Genomic DNA, 21,130 nt, shown 5'->3' on the forward strand with positions numbered 1-21,130 from the left:
CAACAAGGCACTTTTTTTCCTAAATAATGTACCAGAGGGGGCCTAAAATTGCACAAACCATGATGGAGGGCTTTAGCTCTTCCCCCGCCACAGTTCCCACCGTGATCCCTCCTCCCATGACCACCATGTTTAATGGAAAAATCTCTTCCATTAGCTTTCAAAAAACAGCTACATGGTGCGGCGGCAGACATGGAAGAGCAGGCCAACAGCTACAGGAATGCATGTCATCAGGCCTTACACTCCTGTAGCTGCCAGATGGCTCTTCTGGGGGTGCTGATTGAGGCCCCATTTGGCTCTGGGCTTCCTGAGATTGTGCTGGAGCTCACGCAAGGGCCCGGTGGCACCAGAAGCATGCACTTCCTAACCAGCTGCTGAGAGAGGCTGCTGCATGCGCTGAGGCCTAGCAGAGCACAGACACAGCAAGGCAGCCCCAGTCCAGCTCTCAGTCCACATGAGCCCATTCAGATGGAGGTGGGAAGAGGTGGTACAAGGAAGCGGAAATGTGTGGGACCCCTCGTGGGAGCAGCAGCCGGAAGAGAAGAATGGACCAACAAGGCCTTTTGGTGCCACCCCTCCCCAATAGTGTCACTGAATGTGTCCTGTACCCCCATAATGACACCACTTGCAACACCCTTATGAAGAAAGGCTACAGCATTTGGGGCTCTTCAGCCTAGAAAAAAGGTATGTAAGGGGGGACAAAACTGAGACATCTAAAATTATGCGTGGAGTGGATAAAGGAAAGTTCTTTTCCCTAACACAACACCAGAACCAGGGGACATCCAATAAAATGAGTGGTGAGAGAGTCAGAACAAACTAAAGAAGACCTTTCTTTACCTAGTGAGTAATTAATCTGTGGAACTTCTTGCAACAGGATGTTATGATGGCACCTGGCCTCGATGTCTTTAAAAGGGGTTTGAACGCATTTATGGAGGAAATGACTATCACAGGTTACAAGCCATGAGAAGTAGGCTCTCTCTGAATGCCAGATGCAACAGGATACTAGTATCTTGTTGTCTTGTATGCTGCCTGAGGCATCTGGTGGGCCACTGTGAGATACTGAAAGTTGGACTAGATGGGTTCTTGATCCTACAGGGCTCTTATGTTCTTAGTACCACTGAATCTTGCCTCCCTTACCTGTCCAATGCTGTACTTGTAGGCATACTGCGACCAAACCCTCGCACAGCAGTTTGACAGAAATATGGAATGCAAGGAAGATTGGCAGCGATGATAGCCAGCGAATCAGAAGGGTTCACAAAAAATCCATTTTGACCTAGGATCATGTAGCGGTCCTGGAAGGGAAAACACAGCATACAGTGAGAGCAGGAAAAAAGACAAATGTAGCCAATCTTCAACACCACTGCAAAATACACAATCTCCCAGCTGGTCTCTCCCCAACCTGCTCCCTAAACAATCCAGCAAAAAGAGGGCTGATGATTGTTCCCTGGCTCCAGTCTATCTCACTGAATGAAGATACATGTATGGGTTTTCCTGTACAAAATAACCTTTTCACTGATTAGGTTCAATCCAAGAAAAATTATAACTGGCTTGAATAGATTTGGGAAAAGTCTTAAATCAAAAGAAAACATTATTTAGAATTGTTTTTGCATTCTAAAGCCTTATGCTCTCTCTCTCTCTCTCTCTCTCTCTCTCTCTCTCTCTCTCTCTCTCTCTCTCTCTCTCTCTCCCACAACCTATCTTGGCAGATAGAGACATTACTGGTAAATGTGATCTCTGAACTAAACAGATGAAAGAATCCCAGGACATAAGCTGACAGGCCAGAATCGTTTCCCTGCATATCTACAAAACAAGGGAAGGAACTGAAGCTAGCTTGCTGGTAAGTATTTGTGTGGTGCAGGGAAAAGGATTAATTTAACCAGCAATACAAGCTGTAGCTTTGGTACTAGGTTTCCTAAAATGGAGATTCAACATAGATTTTAAAGATTCATATACTCCACAATAAAACAACAGTGTAACATTTTAAACTGCAACAACAGTTAAATGTGCGCATGTCCCAATAATGTCTCCATTTGCCCTTAGCTTCCCAAGTCATTTTCTTTTCAGGAGGAAATACCATTTGTATAAGATTTTAGTCTTAATTTTTTTCTTCTTGGATTTTTTTTTTAAAAGCTTCTAGTCTTCATGATTGTAGATCTTTGAAATCATATAGGCAACAGCTATGAAAAACACGACATGGAGAAAATGACTTATGCTGAGACTTTAAGAGTTAGGTTTATTTGCCTAAAGTGCTTGTTCGCCTGACCCACACCATGACTCGCATTCCCTATCTCAGTGTGTTTATCATGTATAATGACTTTTGTATGAGTTTCCTCATGTAAACAACACGGAAGCAACATCTGTCTAGGAAATATCTCGTGTGAAGGAGACCTCATTCACAGAGAGCAATCCTAGCCATATCTATTCAGAAATAAGATTCAATTGAATCTATGGGTCTTACTCCCAGGTAAGCTTGTTTAGGTTTGCAGCCTTATAATATCAAGAGGTTCATAGTTTTCGTGTGTTAGCTCCAGAGCTCCAAGGCTGGCTCTGTACAAGCAATCAAATGACACCCTATGAATCTTTAAAAAACAGCAGCCCCAATAATGAATAAACTGAAAAAAACCGAGCCAGTCATGAATGGCAAGATGATTTTTCAAGGACACAAACATGAGACACTCAATTTCTTCCAACTTTAAATGTAAGCTGGATATTAAAAGCCTCCTCCTGAATGTCATAAACCAATAAAAACAACTATTTAACCACCAATACTTACTCCATCAGCATCAAAAGCAGCTCCAAATCCATACTCTCCTCCTTTCATCGCCTCCAGCAAAGAAGTTGCATATGTCAGGTTTGGGTCAGGATACTGGCCACCAAAATCTTCCAAAGGGACACAGTTAACTGCAGAATTTGCAGGAGCTCCTAATTCCTCACACAGGATTCTCCTGACATAGGGACCCATCACTGCAAGATAAATTTGTTCTTCCATTTCAAGACATTGCACACAGAAACTATATCTTTAAATTCATGTTCACCATAATTGATACTATTAATATTACAGAAATGGAACCACACCATATTAAACAGAGGATCATGGCCACCATTACAGATTATCAAATACTGTTCAGTACCAAAAGCACAAATTTCCACAAAATTAAAGACTCAGAAAGCATCTGTACAAATAGGAGTCCACAATTGTGGATATGCCTACGTAGTTCAACCTATAGGAGCCAATCAATAGCATCCAATGTAGATCCTTTCACAAGGAGCCATTTGCTTTGCTCTGTACAGAGAAGCCTATGATACAGATGCATTTTGGGGGTGGGGGAAATTCCACGATTAAATATACCTGTATTTCAGAATCATCCTGCATCTGGATCGCTTCTGAAACAGCAACACTTTTAAATATGTAATCCATGACACACAGTCTAGAGGTGGTCCAGTCCCATAAGAAAACTCCATCAGTGAGTTTGTATTAACACTCACCAGAAGGAGGTTACAGATGGACTTAAGGCTACTAGACACTATTTATTTTTAGAGGCACCCATTATTTTAAGAATTGCTCATCCCTCAGAGTGCTACAGTCCAATATATACAATAACAGACATAAATTATATGCACAGAATAAAGTTGCAAGAATTCTTAAAGGGTTCTTTCAAGCAATAAGTACTGTTATGGGTTTTTTTATCAGGGCCAAATTCAGGGGTGTCAAACTCATTTCCTACACGGGGCCAAAGTTTGCATTCATAGTGCCTGCTGAGAGCCAGAAGCGGCATCATTAAGCAGGAAGTGACATCATTATGCAGATGATGGCCAGAAATAAGCAATCTGTTCTCACTTAGAAACTCATTAACTGCAAATGACAGAAAAGAAAATATGCAAACCTTGTTAATATTTTCAGGATAAGAGAAAGTCCAGTTATGCTAGGAGAACCCAATTATAATGGGGGGCCAGAGAAATGGCTTCCAGGGGCCACATTTGGCCTGTGGGCCTTATGTTTGACATCCCTGATAAAATCCCTCACCTGCCCACTAAATAAGTATCCCACACAAGATCTTTATGTTCACCTCAGTCAAGTCTTGCCCCCAACATGAACTCACTAGGACAGCGTTTCTCAACTAGTTGTATGGGTTCCATCAGTGGTACTTGAGGCGGTGCCTGGTGATACCTGTAGGACCTCGGGTACCTGTTGCCCAGCAGCAAGACCAAGAACGCAATACAACAAACAGTGGTAGGAGAGTCAATGCGGCAGGCAGAGCTCCAAAGCTTGCTATTCTGCACTTGAAAAAGCCCTCCAATTCACCCTGAGCCTCTTACTGGTGTTGATCATGTGGCATCTGGCCACCCATCCCAGAAGTAATTGATGATGATGTCATTGCCAGTTACTTCTGGTGGCACTTTGAATATGTGGACCATGTGAAGTGGTAGTGCGCAGGACAAATGTTGAGAAATACAGCGGTAGGAGGTCTTGTGTACACCAGTCTCTCTCATTTTCAGCCTCCCTCTCTATCTGTGGGATGGGGATACCAGCACTGATCTACCAAAAGTTTGTTGCACGCATTACTTGCCTAATCTCACACTAATGTACAGTAAGCACACATTAACACTTTATTTCAAAATGCTGAATACTTTGTGCATAAATCTCTAAGCACCATGTCCATATTTTAAAACAGTTGATTTTTATTGTATTGGTATTTAACATGTCCCATAAAAAGTTGGTCTCTTTACCTCCATTCATGGCATCAATCCTGATCTTAAGTTGATTTGGCCCTGTAAGCAAGCCTCTGATCTCACTGAAGTCAAAAATAGTCCGCAGAAGATTGAGGTAGACTTCCACAGAGTCTATTATCTCAACTGTGCAAACAAGGTCAGAGAAATGTCTAATCAGTCAATAAACTGCATCCTGGACAACACTGCAAATCAATTTCATGTCAGACATTTAGTGACCCAAAGTCTTCATCAAAACAACCAGATGACCGCAAGTACACTCACATTATTTTCTGGTGCTGTTAGATGCCTACTACTGTCAGATTCTCAGAAATTCTAGAAACAACCAAGGATAATGTCTGAGAAGGAATATAATGTCCCAGTGATTACAGTGGAACAGTTTCAGCACATGCTGAAATCTCTCTAACTGTAAGCAATTGGGGCTTAAAACTGTGCTTAATTTTGGCCGAAACATAGTTGAATCTTTCTAAGCACTTTTTCCTGGGTAGAATACAAACATTTTAGCACCTATATTGGAATTAAACAAGATATATACAATATGTACTAACAGCACAAGTACAAGCTATTGCTGCTTGGGTTTTTTCAACAAAGTATCCAGTGCTTAATGTAGTAGAGCCAGGGCCACTGAGAGGAATTTTATCAGGGGGTACAAAGTTTCTTTTGGGCCCCTTTGTAAAGGGGGGAGGGGTGAAACAGAGCAGTAGGCAGTGGTTCTCACACTTTTAGCACCAGGACCCACTTTTTAGAATGAGAATCTGTCAGGACCCACCAGAAGTGATGTCATGACTGGAAGTGATATCATCATGCAGGGAAATTTTTAACAATCCTAGGCTGTAATCCTACCCACACTTACCAGGAGTAAGTCCCATTGACTATCATTGTTATAAACATCTACATAGTAGCCTGTTAAAAGTACAGATCTGTAACATTATCCCATATGCAGTCACAGACCATGGAAGTATTAAGTCTAATAAATTAAAGGTAAAACACTGAAATAAATTGGGACCCGCCTGAAACTGTTTCATGAACCACCTAGTGCAGTGGTTTTCAAACTCGCATGGAGAGTTTGAGCCACTGTAAGTGCTCCCCAGGATCGCACCACTGCCTCCTCCCTGCATCCAGGCTGCCCCCATCCCTTAAGGGGGCAGAGGCCAGAGCTCACAGGCTGGGGCGTCATGATGCCCCAGTTTGAAAAGCCCTGACCTAGTGGGTCCCAACCCACAGTCTGAGAAACACTGCGCTAGGGTTTCCAGGAACCTAAACCTTGCAGATTATGAGAACTGACTGTAACAATAAAACCCTTTATGATATACAACTCAATAAAACAAAGAACAAGAACTGTAATACTAAAGCTTAAAACTCAACAAGCTAAAGCTAAACACTAAAATACTGACAAAATAAAATTCAGAAACTTAAAGGCTAATGTGGCCTAAGGAAATAATACAGGATTACAAAGCAAATTAGGCATCTGCACTGGATTTTAGCCTGAATATTTTAAATTGAAGAGTCGGTAACTAGCTGAATTCCACCAACTGATTATGGATTAAAAACACACACTTTTTCTGAAGACAAGGTTCCAACTCTGAAAATGCAAGAACTTAATAGCTGGATGATATTTATACTATGACAATATAATTTTCATCAAGCCTGGAACATGAACACATCAACCAGCCAGCCATCTATCTCTTTTATTAACAGTCCAATCCTATTTGCCTTTTACAACAGCAAGATTAGCATACCACTGGCATAAAAGGTCTTATGAGAGTGCACTGATTGTGCCAATTTCAGGCCATTTGATGCCCCTGTAGTCCCTGGATGGCAACCACAGCAGGCACACTGGTGAAGGGACAGGTAGACTTGGTTGGGGGGAGGCATAGAGAGTATCTAGGTGGGAAAGAGGAGGAACCAGGGGCATGCCAAGGGCAGAAGTGGGTGAATTTGGTGACAGTGAGTTCATAGGATTCTATCCCCTGTTTTGCAACCTAATACGTCCCCTAGCTCTTCTTGGACTTGTGCCAGCAAAACTAATGGCAAAGGTCCAAGAAGACCCACAGATGATCAGCCAGCCTACCAGGAGATAAGTAAAAAATGTCTCCTGCAGGATGCCTGATCACCCCACCACCACCACAGCATGCAGCACTTGCTCCGTTGATGTGGCTGCATGCTATAACAGGGCAAGGGATTGATTGGGTTGTCCGTCTTGTTTAACAACTTGTAAACCGACTAAGTAAGAGAATACAGTACCACGAAAAGGTTTGAATTTGTTCTCCAGATCAAATTCTTGTCTTCCTAGCCGAGATAAGTCAATTCTCAGGTCAGGACAAATGGCATATTCTTCAAGGGTTTTGCTGATCTGGTAGATTTTATCAGAAACAGCATCTGGAGCTGGTCCTGGAAGATATATATACAAATAATCAAAGCATCTTTAATTTGAGCAAGCCCAGAAAAACCACTGGAGTCAATAACACATCTTCCTTCCTGACAAAAACATAGATTTGACATATGGTGAAATAAAATGCGGACTTTAAATAATATAAACATATAGTGGCTGTATGTGAAAATATAGCCTAAGTTTTGTGGCCTCTGAAATACTCCCTAGTAGAATCTCCCTTACTGTGACACTACCCTCAGGTTACCTGAGAAGGCAAATTAAATCTTTTGAGATTGGATTATTTACCCAGAATAATAGTTGGTTTCTTAATACATGCAACTAAATTCTACCACTGAAAAACAGTGACGATGAAGTCAGTTCTTCTAGATACACTAGAAAATGGTTCAAAGAAAAGTCAGCTTATATTCCTACAATGTATACCATAGTCACATACAGAGAAGTAATTTGTTGTAAATAGAAAACACAAGTCTATGCTAAGGAACTTAAGACCAAAAACTAATGCTCCAAGCCAGCAGGAAAGAGAGACATATATGTATATACAGCTTTCTGTATGTCTTATCAATATGGATGCACATCACCATCAATATTACTATGCTCATCTAAGCAGTCTGGAACTAGTGAGAGGCGCCCTTTGATGCACATGAGGTTGTAGATGCATATCCAGAACTACAGTTGTGACAAATTACCTCCATCTATACCTAGATCAGAGCTCAAATTTCCTACAATTTTCTGTGAGGTTTCCACACTACCATATGCAGCAAAGTAGCACTCTTTATGGATATCCAAAAGACACACACACACACACACACACACACAAACCTCCATAATACTAAGTTCCCTGGTATGTGCCAAACACACTAAATATAAAAAGAAACAAGCATAGTCTCCAAATCCACTGAACAGCTGCTGATTTCTCTGGGAAATAACCCAACAGAAAGGAACTATCCAAAAATACTTAAAAAAAAATTAAAATCTTACAATGTTTACAAAAATAAACATCTTCTCAAAGTCTTAAAACAAAAAAGTCCATCTTATACCTGAACTGCTTTTCCTTTAATCTGCTTTTTTTAAGCAGTTCTGAATTTATAATAGTATGATAGGCTATAAAAAATACATACCTCCATTAGCAACGTTAAACTTAACTCCAAATTCTCCTCCAGGCCCCCCAGGACTGTGACTAGCTGTCAGAATAATACCACCAGTTGCTTTGATTTTTCGGATAACACATGATACAGCAGGGGTGGATAAGATGCCATTCTGACCAATAACCAATCTTCCAATCTAGATGAGCCAGACAAAAGAAACAAGATCAAACATGATTGAAAAGGAATTTGTTGAGTGATGCAAATTCACAAAAGAGTTAAACTGAAAAGATATTTGGATTCCATATGCAATTATATTGTTGGACATTCAAGACCTATAAAACTAATATTTATGCTACAGTGCAAAATTAAACCCATTAGACAAGATGGGCAATGACTTAAGATCTATCATGCTGATCTACATGCAGACATGGGCTTTATCCATGGGCATTTAATGCACATATAGATACCCACCTGAATGCATGTTTTTATCCATGTTGCACTGCATGTATTATGAAATATCCACAGATTTCAACTGTTTCTTAGATGACAATCTACTAAAAATAAAATTAATCTTACAAAAATAGTAAATTAGTTTTCATATACCTAATAGCCTGCATTCATTTGTACATTTTTAAAAAGTAGGCATTTCAGAATTATTTCATTGCTTACATAGCTCTTTAAAATGCACAGGCATTAACTAAAAGTCTGTTATAGTTGAGAGAAATGTAGTGTCAGCTGTCCTGGTCAATGAAGCAACTCTACTCAAGTTTATAAAAAACTGATCCTGTGCATGAACTGAGAGCCATATGCACTCAAACATGTTGAGGTCATACTGGCCACCTATCACCAGCTGAAAGCCATGATGAAGCCCCACTTTTTCACTTGCACAAAGGCCTACATACAGGTAGTGCTCAGGGAAATCAACAAGTCCCAATGAAGATACAAGAATCTGAAACGTGGATTCAACTGTAAGTTTAGCTCTTTAATTGGCATGAGAGGACAGACAGCAACTGCCTTTCTCAGTGGCCTTTCAGTTGGATCAAAGAGATGACTGATTGCTAGGACCTGTAGCCTTTCCAGAGTCAGATTTCTGTGTTAAAAATAAAGGCCAAGAGTACAGTGCATTTCAGAACACTTTGGCCTGCTAGGTTATGCTTGCCAAGAGCAGTGTGATCAAGGCTGGGAAGGTTCAAATACAGGAAGCACTGCCCAGTTTTTACAACCTGACAAATTTTCAGGGTGCCTGTCACCCAGGACTGGCCACAGCAACACAGGAGCTCCTTGGGAGTAAGGGACTCCTTGGAGTAGGGGATAAGTACAGCCTGGATCCAGCTCCCAGGCAAACGGTCACCCTGAGAGGAGGGCATGGAAACCGTGGGGATCTGAAGCAGATCACATGGCCAGAAGGGGTGGAGCCAGGGGGCCTAGCTGCGGTATTCATAAGGAGCCCAGCAGCCAGAGAGGGAGGAGGCACTTCCTGGGGCTTGAGCTCCTGGAGGAGAGGCTGGGACTGCTTGGGCAGGCCTCCTGCCTTCTACTTGCTGGACTCTCAGAGCAGGAGTGAGGGAGTCCAGTGGGTACCCTACTCACTGGAAGAACCAAAAGGGGACAGGGCCCAGGAACAAGAGGGACAACCTCCCTGCCTATGCATGGCATTGAAACCCCAGCAACCACCCCAGGGGTGCCCATTATGACAACACCACAGCTCCAGTTGACCAGACACCCGAGGCACTAGGTAACATGGCTTTGAGACTCTTACTTACCCCAACTGGGTGGATCTGTATGGACTCTATATGTACCAGGGAGACTGTCCTGATGACTGGGGTCCCAGTGCTGTAACAGCATGAGTGAGTCCCGATGAGTGTTAAAAATCTCACCCGAATAAATTGACTTTGCTAAGCCAGTCAATGCTCCTGGTCGTCCTTCAGGAGTCAGAGTAAGTCTCATGGATGTCCCGCTGACCCCATGCGGGACCCCAAGGGGAGGGGCTAGATATGGCCACGGATGCACAGTGCTGTAATTAACCATTGACTCAATCTATCTGGCATTAAGTGAAAGACCATGTACAGGGCTATAATTTCACAGCCTTGTTCAACTATTATTTTAGCTTAATATAAAAATAACTATAGAATCAAATACACCATTTATAATAGTAAATACTATTTCTGTGGTATTATATAGCAACATGCCAGCAGAGGCATGTGAAATACTGTATTTCTGCTGCCTGAAAGAGACAGCTACTTGAACATTATTCGAAGATTATTGAAGAATGAGACGTGCATACACAGTGACTTTTTAAAGTTCTGCAAAGTAGATTATTCCTCCCTTCATGTAAAACCCCAATGAAACTTCAAAGGCAAACCAGTGTTTGAATGCCAAGGGATCAGAATTAAAACTTGATCCCCAGCATTCCCTTCCATCTGGAGGAGATGCAACTACTCAAGGGATTCCTCCTATCACAGTGGTATGCATTGAGGCCTTCAGGGACAGAACAATTTGCAGAGAGAACAAGAGAGGTTGTTAAGATTCCAGAATGCAAAAGGGAGGACCAAAGTTGTTCAAGCAGCCTTACAGGAAAATGGGGGGAAAAGACATCTGCAGGGGCAAGAGCATGAAGCATTTAGTTTTAAACCTTTTTTTAATGGAATCATAAGCCAATCAAGGGAAATAAGAACCGAGGAAGGAGTATGATAGAATTAAGGCAGGAAGTAGTTAGAGCACAGACCGAGGATTAAGTGGCAGCAATGAGACGGATTTTAGCAATGTTAAAGGGAAAGAAGTGATAGGTTTTGGCATCCAGTTGAACATAAGGAGTACATGGCTTGGTATTGGTTTCTAATGTTGGTTAAAACAGAAACCCTAGTATGAATTAGTTGTGGTTGAGGCTGGTGCAGATATCTCTGTGAACATCTGTGAACTGCAGTTAAGGCAAGAGAGTGGAATTCATGTGGGGATGGGGGGGGAAAGAAAGCATGTATAGTAAATCAATCATATGGCTTGCTCACAATGGCTTAGCTACAGCTAAGATGGATCAGCATAACAACCGCATTATCCTAACTGCCAAAGAGGAAAAAAGGTAAGGGGATCAAGAGACTGTCAGTCCAATCCTATTTGCGAGAAATGCTGGTGCAAATAGAGACCCACCAGTGCAACTGGTGCTCTGTTGCTGGCAGCTGCCACCGCTGGACACAAGCCCAACCCCCACACATTCTGAGGCCAAAATGCTGCACTGCTGCAAGCCGAGCACAGCCCTGGCTCCAAGGGAACCCCAGTAGTGTAGGAAGCAGAGCCAACTGTTCCATAGGCATGTCATGGGTGGGGCACCATAGGGCACACCTCTTTCAACATCTTATTAACCTGGAAGTGATATGGCCAGAAGTGACATCAATTTAAGCTTCAAACCTAAGCTGCGATCAGCCAAATTGTCCCATTACTCAGCACGCTCGTGCTTTTATTTTGCATAGCTTGGAGAAACATTCCAGCTCAGAAGTCAAAGAAGAAGGCAGATTTGGATCCTTCTCCAACCACACAGCCCCCCCCCTTTCCAGCATTCCATCTTTCCACCTATTCAAGGTAAAACACCATGCTTCTCTCCTACTGGGAGCCATCCTGCCCACAAGCTCTGTACCCTGTATTTTCCACGGTGGCTGAGCTAGATGGCACGCGACCCACTGGAAATTGGCTTATGACTCACCTAGTGGGTCCTGACCAACAGTTTGAAAAACACTGCTCTGCAGCGTTTACTATTCAGAGAAAGTCCTTTTTTAGTTCACTTTTCTTTATCTTCATTTTCTCATTGCTAAAGCGCAAATCCAATGGATACTGACTGATCTTTCTGACTTTAATACTCAGGTAAAAAACATATCTAGCTTCCTTTTTCCCTAGGCAATAGCAAAAAAACTTTCAGTAATAGCTTATCAGGCAGAGAAAGGAGAAGCATAAGAAAAGAGGGTCAAAGTTAACTGGATGTACATCAACTTACCTCTTGACGATGTAAACAATTCCAAAGATAACGAGGTGTTGCAACAGGATAAGAGACAGTGTAAACAGGCTTTGAAACACGATACAGAGTTGATTCTAGTTACTGAGACCTGTCAGCTTGATAAGTTAATCTTTTTTTTCCTACTAAGTGGAGAGGTAACACAAATTCATCTTCCTTTGATCTGAAAATTAGGCAAGTTCAGAGACTTTTAGTGTGTAAAGACGTTTAACTGCTATAGCAACTACAAGTTTATTCTCTCCAAGAATCTGCATCTGATTAAAAAATAAAATACTGTGAATTGTTTTGCAGAACCTTTTTTTTTTTCCTTTTATGGCTTTTTTTGTCAGTGAAGCTGATTTTGAAACCATGCCACTTGCCTCTACATTATTCTACTGCTGTCTTCACTCAATCTTTGCTGCCAAATTGTGCTAAAGGGTGGAGAAAGCACACACAACGTCTTGACAAATTGCCACAACCTTTCTGTTACTCTTTCCAATTGTTTACTTGGGCAAACATTTTGTGGCAGAAACCATATTTACAATCTTTGCATCTTCTCTTAAAGAGAACAACAAAGCAGCATGTAGTGAAGCTCACATCTACAGCAACAACTAGGATTTGGGATCCGTGCGCAACTGCATTTAGGAACATCGTCACTGAGCTGCATGAAATCCTCTGTCTCTGCTGGAGAGAAGGTGGAGTACCTCATGAGGGATGCAAACATCATCACCGCTGTATAAGAACAAAGGTGACAGGGGTGACTGCAACAACTACCGCAGCATCTCTCTCCTTAGCATTGTAGGAAAGCTGTTTGCCCGAGTTGCACTAAAGAGGCTCCAGGTACTTGCAGAGAGCGTCTATCCAGAATTGTAGTGTGGATTTCGAGCCAACAGGTCCACCACTGATATGGTATTCTCCCTTAGACAACTGCAGGAGAAATGCAGGGAGCAACGACAGCCACTCTTTATAGCCTTCATAGATTTCACGAAGGCTTTCGACCTGGTCAGCAGAGACGGCCTCTTCAAGATTCTCCCCAAGATTGGATGTCCACCCAGGCTCCTCAGCATCATCAGATCTTTCCACAAGGACATGAAGGGCACTGTTGTCTTTGATAGCTCCACATCAGACCCCTTTGACATCCGAAGCAGAGTGAAGCAGGGCTGTGTTCTTGCGCCAACCTTGTTTGGGATTTTCTTCACTGTCCTGCTGAAGCAGGCCTTTGGAACTGCAACAGAAGGCATCTATCTCCAGACCAGATCAGACGGAAAGCTCTTCAACCTCTCCAGACTGAGAGCAAAGTCCAGCTGAAATGTCTGCGTGACTTCCTCTTTGCCGACGATGCAGCTGTCACTACCCACTCTGCCAAAGATCTCCAGCAGCTCATGGATCGTTTTAGCAAGGCCTGCCAAGATTTTGGACTGATGATCAGCCTGAAGAAAACACAGGTCATGGTTCAGGATGTGGACTCACTTCCCTGCATTACAATCTCTGCACACGAACTGGAGGTTGTCCATGACTTTGTTTACCTTGGCTCAACGATCTCTGACACTCTTTCTCTCGCTACCGAACTAAACAAACGCATCGGTAAAGCAGCTACCACGTTTTCCAGACTCACAAAGAGAGTCTGGTCCAACAAGAAGCTGACGGAACATACCAAGATCCAGGTCTACAGAGCTTGCATCCTGAGTACACTTCTGTACTGCAGCGAGTCATGGACTCTTCGCTCACAACAGGAGAGGAAACTGAGCGCTTTCCACATGCGCTGCCTCCGACGCATCCTCGGCATCACCTGGCAGGACAAAGTTCCAAACAACATAGTCCTGGAACGAGCTGGAATCCCTAGCATGTATGCACTGCTGAAACAGAGACGCCTGCGTTGGCTTGGTCATGTTGTGAGAATGGATGATGGCCGGATCCCAAAGGATTTCCTCTATGGTGAACTCGCGCAAGGAAAGCGCCCTACAGGTAGACCACAGCTGCGATACAAGGACATCTGCAAGAGGGATCTGAAGGCCTTAGGAGTGGACCTCAACAGGTGGGAAACACTGGCCTCTGAGCAGCCCGCTTGGAGGCAGGCTGTGCAGCATGGCCTTTCCCAGTTTGAAGAGACACTTGGCCAACAGACTGAGGCAAAGAGGCAAAGAAGGAAGGCCCATAGCCAGGGAGACAGACCAGGGACAGACTGCACTTGCTCCAGGTGTAGAAGGGACTGTCACTCCCGAATCGGCCTTTTCAACCACACTAGACGCTGTTCCAGAACCACCTTTCAGAGCGCGATACCATAGTCTTTCGAGACTGAAGGTTGCCAACATGAAGCACATGTTCTTTACAAAGCATAAGTGAATGTGTATTGCTGTATGGACAACTGGTCTATGACCCTTGCAATATGCTACTGGGCAACAGTAAAAAGGGAAATGTTTATGAGCCTAACTGGAGAATGGGTGAAGAGGAGCTGTTACCAAAAAAGAGTACTATATATGTGCGTCAGGACAACTGCAGGGACACTGGGAAAGAGGATAAATACAGAAGCTGGGCTAAAGAGAAAACAGTTAAAAGACCATGATGGCTTCATGAAATCTCCAGGCTCAAAAAACAATGAGCTATTGAAAGGCAGGTTACTAGCAGCTATCAGTGGGAAAGGGTTGTCACATTCACAAGGAAGCTGCTTAAACCAGTATATAAATGTGGCTATGCCAAAATGACAGCCAGTTGGGTAGCTTCTTGTCACATTCACAGAAGCTACTTAAAACAGCATATAAGGTAGCTATTCCGTACTCCCAAAACTAAAGGTACTTGAGCAAAACTGATGCCACTTTTGGATTCAGCACCCCAAACGTAACCAAGAAAAGGCTTGATTTTTATGACAACGAAAAGGGTGTAGCCCCGTGTTATCTAAACTAACAGGGCTCTTCTAGAATATGTGGGAAAACTCTTGTGAAGGAACTTGCAATCTAAACACTGACTAAATAAATAAAGCCTATTTTAAAAAACTTTTGTTATTTGAAAGTGCATTTATTCATGGGATTCCCCCACTGCAGTGGTATTTCTCAGGCAAGCTGTATTCTGTCCTTTAATCAACATATCCATTGGCTTGTAGAGATTGAAGAAGACATATGAATGCAGCTCATCTCACAGCATCCTGGAACATATTGTTTAAAAAGTTATAGACCACAAGCTGTACACTTTCAGATGCGTTCTTCTAGGTGAGCATGTTCTGTGTCAAACACAAAACCGACCTATATGTTTTGAAACCTAGCTGGCTCTTAAAATTGTCTTGTAATAAATCTGAATCTCCATTAGAAAATAAAACCAATTCCTGTTTATCAGTTTGCAGTTAACAGCTTTCTAACATCAAATTTAATATATTGTGCAGTTGCTTAAGATTCAGTACTTTATTACATTCCAACAGTCACTTGCCATTTCACATCTGTCTTAGAACAAAAACCATAACTTTTAAGCAAACTGTTTGAACCTTGCCTAAGAACAGCTCTCCCCCAACAAACATTTTGCCAGAACTCATTTCAAGTATTCCTACTCCAGGCAGCTGTGCATTTCAGACAATTCTCTAGATTAACATGGAGTCACTTAACGTTTTATTTTTATTTTTTTAATTCTGCCAGGTAATCCTTCACATGTTGCCATCAATTAACAGTAACAACACATGAGGACAAGTAGATTATATCTTGGACACTTTGCTTTTGTATTCTTTACTACGGATTTCATCTTTTTCCTCATTGGAACTGAATGGCATAGGTCACTGAAGCAGAAAGTAAATATGTACAGGTGAGTTCTGAAAAAATGACTGAATTGATTCTAAAATTATAATAGCATTGGACAAGAAAGTCTTTGCCAAGTTTAGTCACTGCACTGTTAACGAGATCAAGCTGGCAGTGCAATTCTGTGAAAAGCTGATATCCAGTACAAAGGGTTCCCATTTAAAGACCCAATCCTATCCAACATTTCGGCACCAATGCAGGCCTGAAGTAAGGAAACAAACATTCCCTTACCTTGCAGAGGCCTCCGTGACTGTCCCCCTACCACAGAATGCTGTGCACATGTCATTGGCACAGCTGCATCAGCGGATAGGATTGGACTTGGGCAGATCAATCCTGAGCTTTCCGGCACCAACTGGAGCAGCAGCGCCAAAGCGGCTACGGCTGTATTCAGCAAGTGCCAGGAAACAGGCAGAGGTCTCCTTGTGGGAAAGGGCACTTATGTCCCCTTCCCACAGGGAAAGCCCCATGCTTGGCAATGGAGCTTCTCAAGTTTGCACCGGCTATTTTGCCAGTTCTGACTTCAGAGATTGTGTCAGGCCTTTCTGTGTCAGGATACAGTGGATTCTGTGTCAGGATACAGTGGAGCAGAACTCTACCAATCCTGCCCCCCTTCTGCCCCAGTTCCTACCCCGATCCCACCCTTTCCTGCCCTTGTTCTCCTGTCCCCCTGCCCCCCCAGAGGCTGCACCGCCACCCAGCGGTTGCACTAAACCCCCAGCAGAAGCACGTCTCTGTTCTGCCGGTGCTGGGCCTAGTGCCTACTGGCTCAGGCCTAGCACCAGCGCTCTTTACTGGTATGGGCCCAGTGCCGGTGCTCTCATCAGGTGCCATAAATGTGCTTTACGGCACATTAACAGCACCCTGCACTGGTGCTAGGGCTCAGTGCTGGTGCTGGCCCAGGTTAGGATTGGGCTCCAAGTCTCTCTGTTAGAAGTTTTCCACATTCAAATCTTCAACTTTTTGAGGAACTCCTAGGGTCCTTTACTGCTGTAGCCCCACCTGCATCTTTTTACCCAGCTAAAATCTTAAAGGAACATTCCTGATATTTATAGTTTGCCCTTGCTAACCTGCATACTCTCCTCTCTCCTCCTCGCACCTTCCAAGCTCTCAAAAACACATTGTTACATATTACAGTAGTTCCAGCACTGGTGTTGTTGCCGTCATTAATTGAAATAACAGGGGAAATAACCTGACCCCTGCCTGCTTCACTTCCTTCTCCCCCCCCCAGGCACCAAGCACTGCCATCACTTCCTTAATGACCACAGAAGAAATGCTGGGCTCTCAGCATTTCCTCCACAGGCATCAGGGGCAGCAGTGATGGCACTACACTACACTACAGCATGAGATTAGGATGGAGCCACTTTGGTCTCCATTGAGACGGCAGGCTGGGATAGGCAGCTGATGAATATGGGGTATCCCCACCAACTCACTGCCTCCTCCAATTCACTATCTGACATGAAGTTCTCAATTAATATCATGGATGGCCTGTCCCTGCATGGGGTGTGCTAGCTCAGGACTGCATGCCATTCTCTGCAGTCCCTATCTCTATCTTGTTCCATTGTTTCTTATGGGAGTAAATTTTCCTCTAAGTTCAACATGGGCATGGAAGTATATACAGTTCCAATTTACGTTTACATTAATTTTATGGAGGAAAATTCTCCTTTATAAGTCATGACGCTATAAGTCCAAGCTTTCCAGTCCCTCTGTCATATAAAGCAGACCTGTAGGCTGAATAGTTTTATTATTAGTTAAACCTAGGTAGATCCTTGTAGGGGAGCGGCAGATTTGCTGGAGTAGCAGACATGTGGGAGATTCTGTGCTGGTACATTTGCATCTGGAGCTTAGAAACTGCACACCAAAGCAAAGACCAAGAGCCTGATGTTGTAAGAGTCAAGCAACAAAACCAAGTAGGGAAGACATCTGTTAGGCACAGGGACAAGTATGCTATGTGGGCAAACAGTGACAGTCCATCATAGTCCCGTCTAGTGCAGAGCTCTTGGGTACTTTCCATACAACAATACTCAAGAAGTAGTACAAATTTTCTCCTTTTCCCATTCCACCAAAACCTCCCCAAATCCTACTGATTTCCAGCCCAGCCTTCTGATAAACTGGGAGTCCTATAAAAATCTTCCTGGGTAACACTGGCCCAGTCCTGGGTATTCTGCCAGTGATGTGCAAAGGCCTTTCTGCCCCTGCTTATCCTGACCCTTGACATCCACCCCTGACTGGCCTCTGCAATGACAGACCACTTCCCATACTAACTTCAGTATATGCTTACTTGACAAGGTTGGTCCAACTTGAAATCTTGTCAATGGAACACAGCTCCCCCATAGCTGGTCCAAGTGGAGTACTTTATTACAGAAGCACAGACAAGAAGAGGAGGGATTTTTTTGAAATTGGAGCAAGAAATTAGTTGGAGTGAGCAACTGAGGTCACCAAAAGCACAAGAAAAGCTCTAGGAGAGCATCATCATTTCTTGGAAGACAGGATGGGCAACAGTCAATCACCGGAACACAGGGAAAGATTTTAATATTTTGTTGTCAGTTCCAAAGTGCCTAAAACCAGCCTTGCCTGCAAGTATCTTACCTTCTCTCAGAAGAACGCACCAACCATCAATCTTGTTTATGACTGACTGGCTAGCTGGGGTAAAACTCTTAAACTAGCTTGTGCAAACAAAGAACATCCACCACACTATAATAAAAATTGGAGGATCTAGATTTTTAGTTGTTATTCTCTTCAGCTTCCCATTACCAAAAAAGCATCATCAAATGCAGTTGTTCATGGTCACTAGCTGTGCAGTCCATTCTTTCTACAGCTAGAGGATGATAAGCAACTAACCAGACAAAAAACATTAAGACACTGTCTCAGCAGAACAAACTTTGGGTCCAACACTATGTTTGCCTACCAAAACAGTTCTCTTTTCATAGTCTTACTGTAGTTCTACTGGATAGTAAAATAAAGTGGGTAAATAAATAGGTAGGTAGGTGTGAAAGATGCAGTGAATGAGAGGGTGAAACATAGTAAACACAACTGATGTAAACCTAAAGACTCGAGGGTAGCTGTGCGAACTCAATGAACTCAAATATAGCTGCTAAATGGGTGGGACAGTAGCAAGTGGGCATTAAATTGTTACAAGGGCGCAGCAGATGGCACACAAGAGGGATCAGCTTGCGAAGGGTAAGGGAACAATCATACTAGATGTGTGCATAAGATAGAGACATAAATAGTACAGGGATTTAGTGGCCACAGAGAGGGTGGAGAGCAGGAAAACAAAAGCAGAGATCAGGGAACAAATTCTTGGGATAAGTGAATGCAGAGACAGTCCCAACATAACAGCCTCCTTCTGTAAAAGGTGTAGCACCTATCACCTCACTTTGGTGGTTAGTTTTTTGAATTTGTTCCTCCGATTGGAACAAAAAAAAAATTCACTGTTCCTATTCTGGTAGTAGAGTACCAGCATTCTTGCATAAATTCTGGATTTAACAATTTTCCTTGAGGACACAGAGCTGGCAAGATGGATCACTGACACAATGAAATGCATACCGATTTAATATATCTAGATGTTGGGTTAACAGAGGTTTCTAGCTGTAGGAATAGGAAAAACCTACATTCTGGACTTAGATCTTCCAAAAAATACTCTCCCACATGCTAACTGGCAATAACCAATGAAGGCAAGATTGTTCACTCTCTATCCTACTATCAGGAACTGCTTTCTACATGAACATAAAACAAATACAACAGAAGTTATCAGACAAACATTTAGTGGTGTGTTGAAGAGTTAGTAGGCAAGGTATCAAAAGACTTGATCCATGAAAGCAAGAACTATGGTGGATCATGGACAGATGTGAGGAATAGGGTTCAGTGAACAGGAACAACAGGGAACTCTGGTGCAGAGTGTGGAATACAGGACTGGCCGCCTCTTTCAGAGGGGAAAGGTGGCATATAAATATCCTAATAAATACTGCTGTATGAGTGGGAAGTGTGGGACATCCAGGGTCAGCTTGGGAGGGTCCACAAGAGCCACATCCACACTCCAGGTCACATCACCTCTGCATGACTTATTCGAAAACAACCTCCTTCCCCTGGTTCTGTAGTCATGGCTATTGCAGTGGGTCAAAAGCCCTCACATCGATCGACATCCACAGCCACATAAAAGAGCTGGTATCTCCTGCCCCCTTCCAAGGTGAGGCTGCAATCCTATCCACACATACCTGGGAGTAAGTCCCATTAACTATAATGGGACTTACTTCTGAACAGATATGCATAGGATTGGGCTCAGAGAGCTGAAGCGCAGGACTGCCCTTCGATTGCAATCCTGTCCACACTTACCTGGGAGTCAGTCCCGTTAACGACAATGGGACTTACTTCTGAGTAGGCATGCCTAGGCTGGGCTCTCAGCGAGCGGGAGCGCAGGACTGCCCTTCGATTGCACTCCTGCCCACACTTACCTGGGAGTAGCCCCGTCGCCCGGAATGGGACTTACTTGTGAGTAGACGCGCCTAGGCTCGGGCTCTTACCCCGTTGGCGGCGGCCATCTGGACCACCACGTCGATGGCGGCCCTGCTGAAGTACCTGCCGTCGCTGCCCACCACCATGGTGCAGCCCTGGCGGTCGCGCAGGTCGATGGACGAGAGGACGCTCTGCACGAAGTTGGGCAGGTAGTTGCGCTGGCTCTCGAAGACGGCCGTGGGTCTGCGCAGCCCCCCGCCGCCCGTCGGCCGCTGGTCCTCGTAGGGGACCGTCTGCACGGTGAGCACCGGGATCGGGCTGCCCTCCATGGCCGGCACTCTCCTTGCTCTGCTCGCTCGCTCCGGGCGCCTCACATGGGGAAGGGGCGAGAGGCGAGCCCCGCGCCGGCGCCTCCCTCTCCGCCCAGCCCGGGCTCGACGGCGCCGCTGGCAGTTCAGCGGAGGGGGCGGCGGCAGCAGCAGCCTCGCAGCCCCCCGCCCACTGCCCTTTTCCAGCAAGGACACGCGCGGGGCGAGCAGGCAGCGGGCGGCCAATAATAGCCCAGCCGCCGAGAAGGGCTGTCCGCTGCCAGCGATGTAACCAGAGGCGGCGGGGGCGCCCTCCACACTTGTTGCGGGGGATCACTTGCTGTCAGCTCTCCGTTTGGCACAATGGGCTGGGCGGGGGGTGGCCCTGGGGGAAAGCTGCCAGAGGGCTCCTGGCT

General features: G+C 44.1%; 1 protein-coding gene across 1 annotated transcript in view; it reads right to left on the minus strand.

The window, feature by feature from the left end:
* Positions 1–20,924, minus strand: part of PGM5 (phosphoglucomutase 5) — a 64,130-nt gene extending 43,206 nt beyond the window's left edge. The window contains exons 1-6 of the mRNA XM_066616499.1: positions 20,475–20,924; positions 8,236–8,398; positions 6,970–7,116; positions 4,726–4,851; positions 2,771–2,961; positions 1,135–1,289 (exon numbers count right to left, since the gene is read on the minus strand). Coding sequence (XP_066472596.1) covers positions 1,135–1,289; positions 2,771–2,961; positions 4,726–4,851; positions 6,970–7,116; positions 8,236–8,398; positions 20,475–20,735 — 1,043 coding nt within the window. The 5' untranslated portion in view covers positions 20,736–20,924. The remainder of the gene's footprint in view (positions 1–1,134; positions 1,290–2,770; positions 2,962–4,725; positions 4,852–6,969; positions 7,117–8,235; positions 8,399–20,474) is intronic.
* Positions 20,925–21,130: the final 206 nt, after the last annotated feature.

Source organism: Tiliqua scincoides, chromosome 2 (assembly GCF_035046505.1).
Source record: "Tiliqua scincoides isolate rTilSci1 chromosome 2, rTilSci1.hap2, whole genome shotgun sequence".
NCBI lineage: Eukaryota > Metazoa > Chordata > Lepidosauria > Squamata > Scincidae > Tiliqua > Tiliqua scincoides.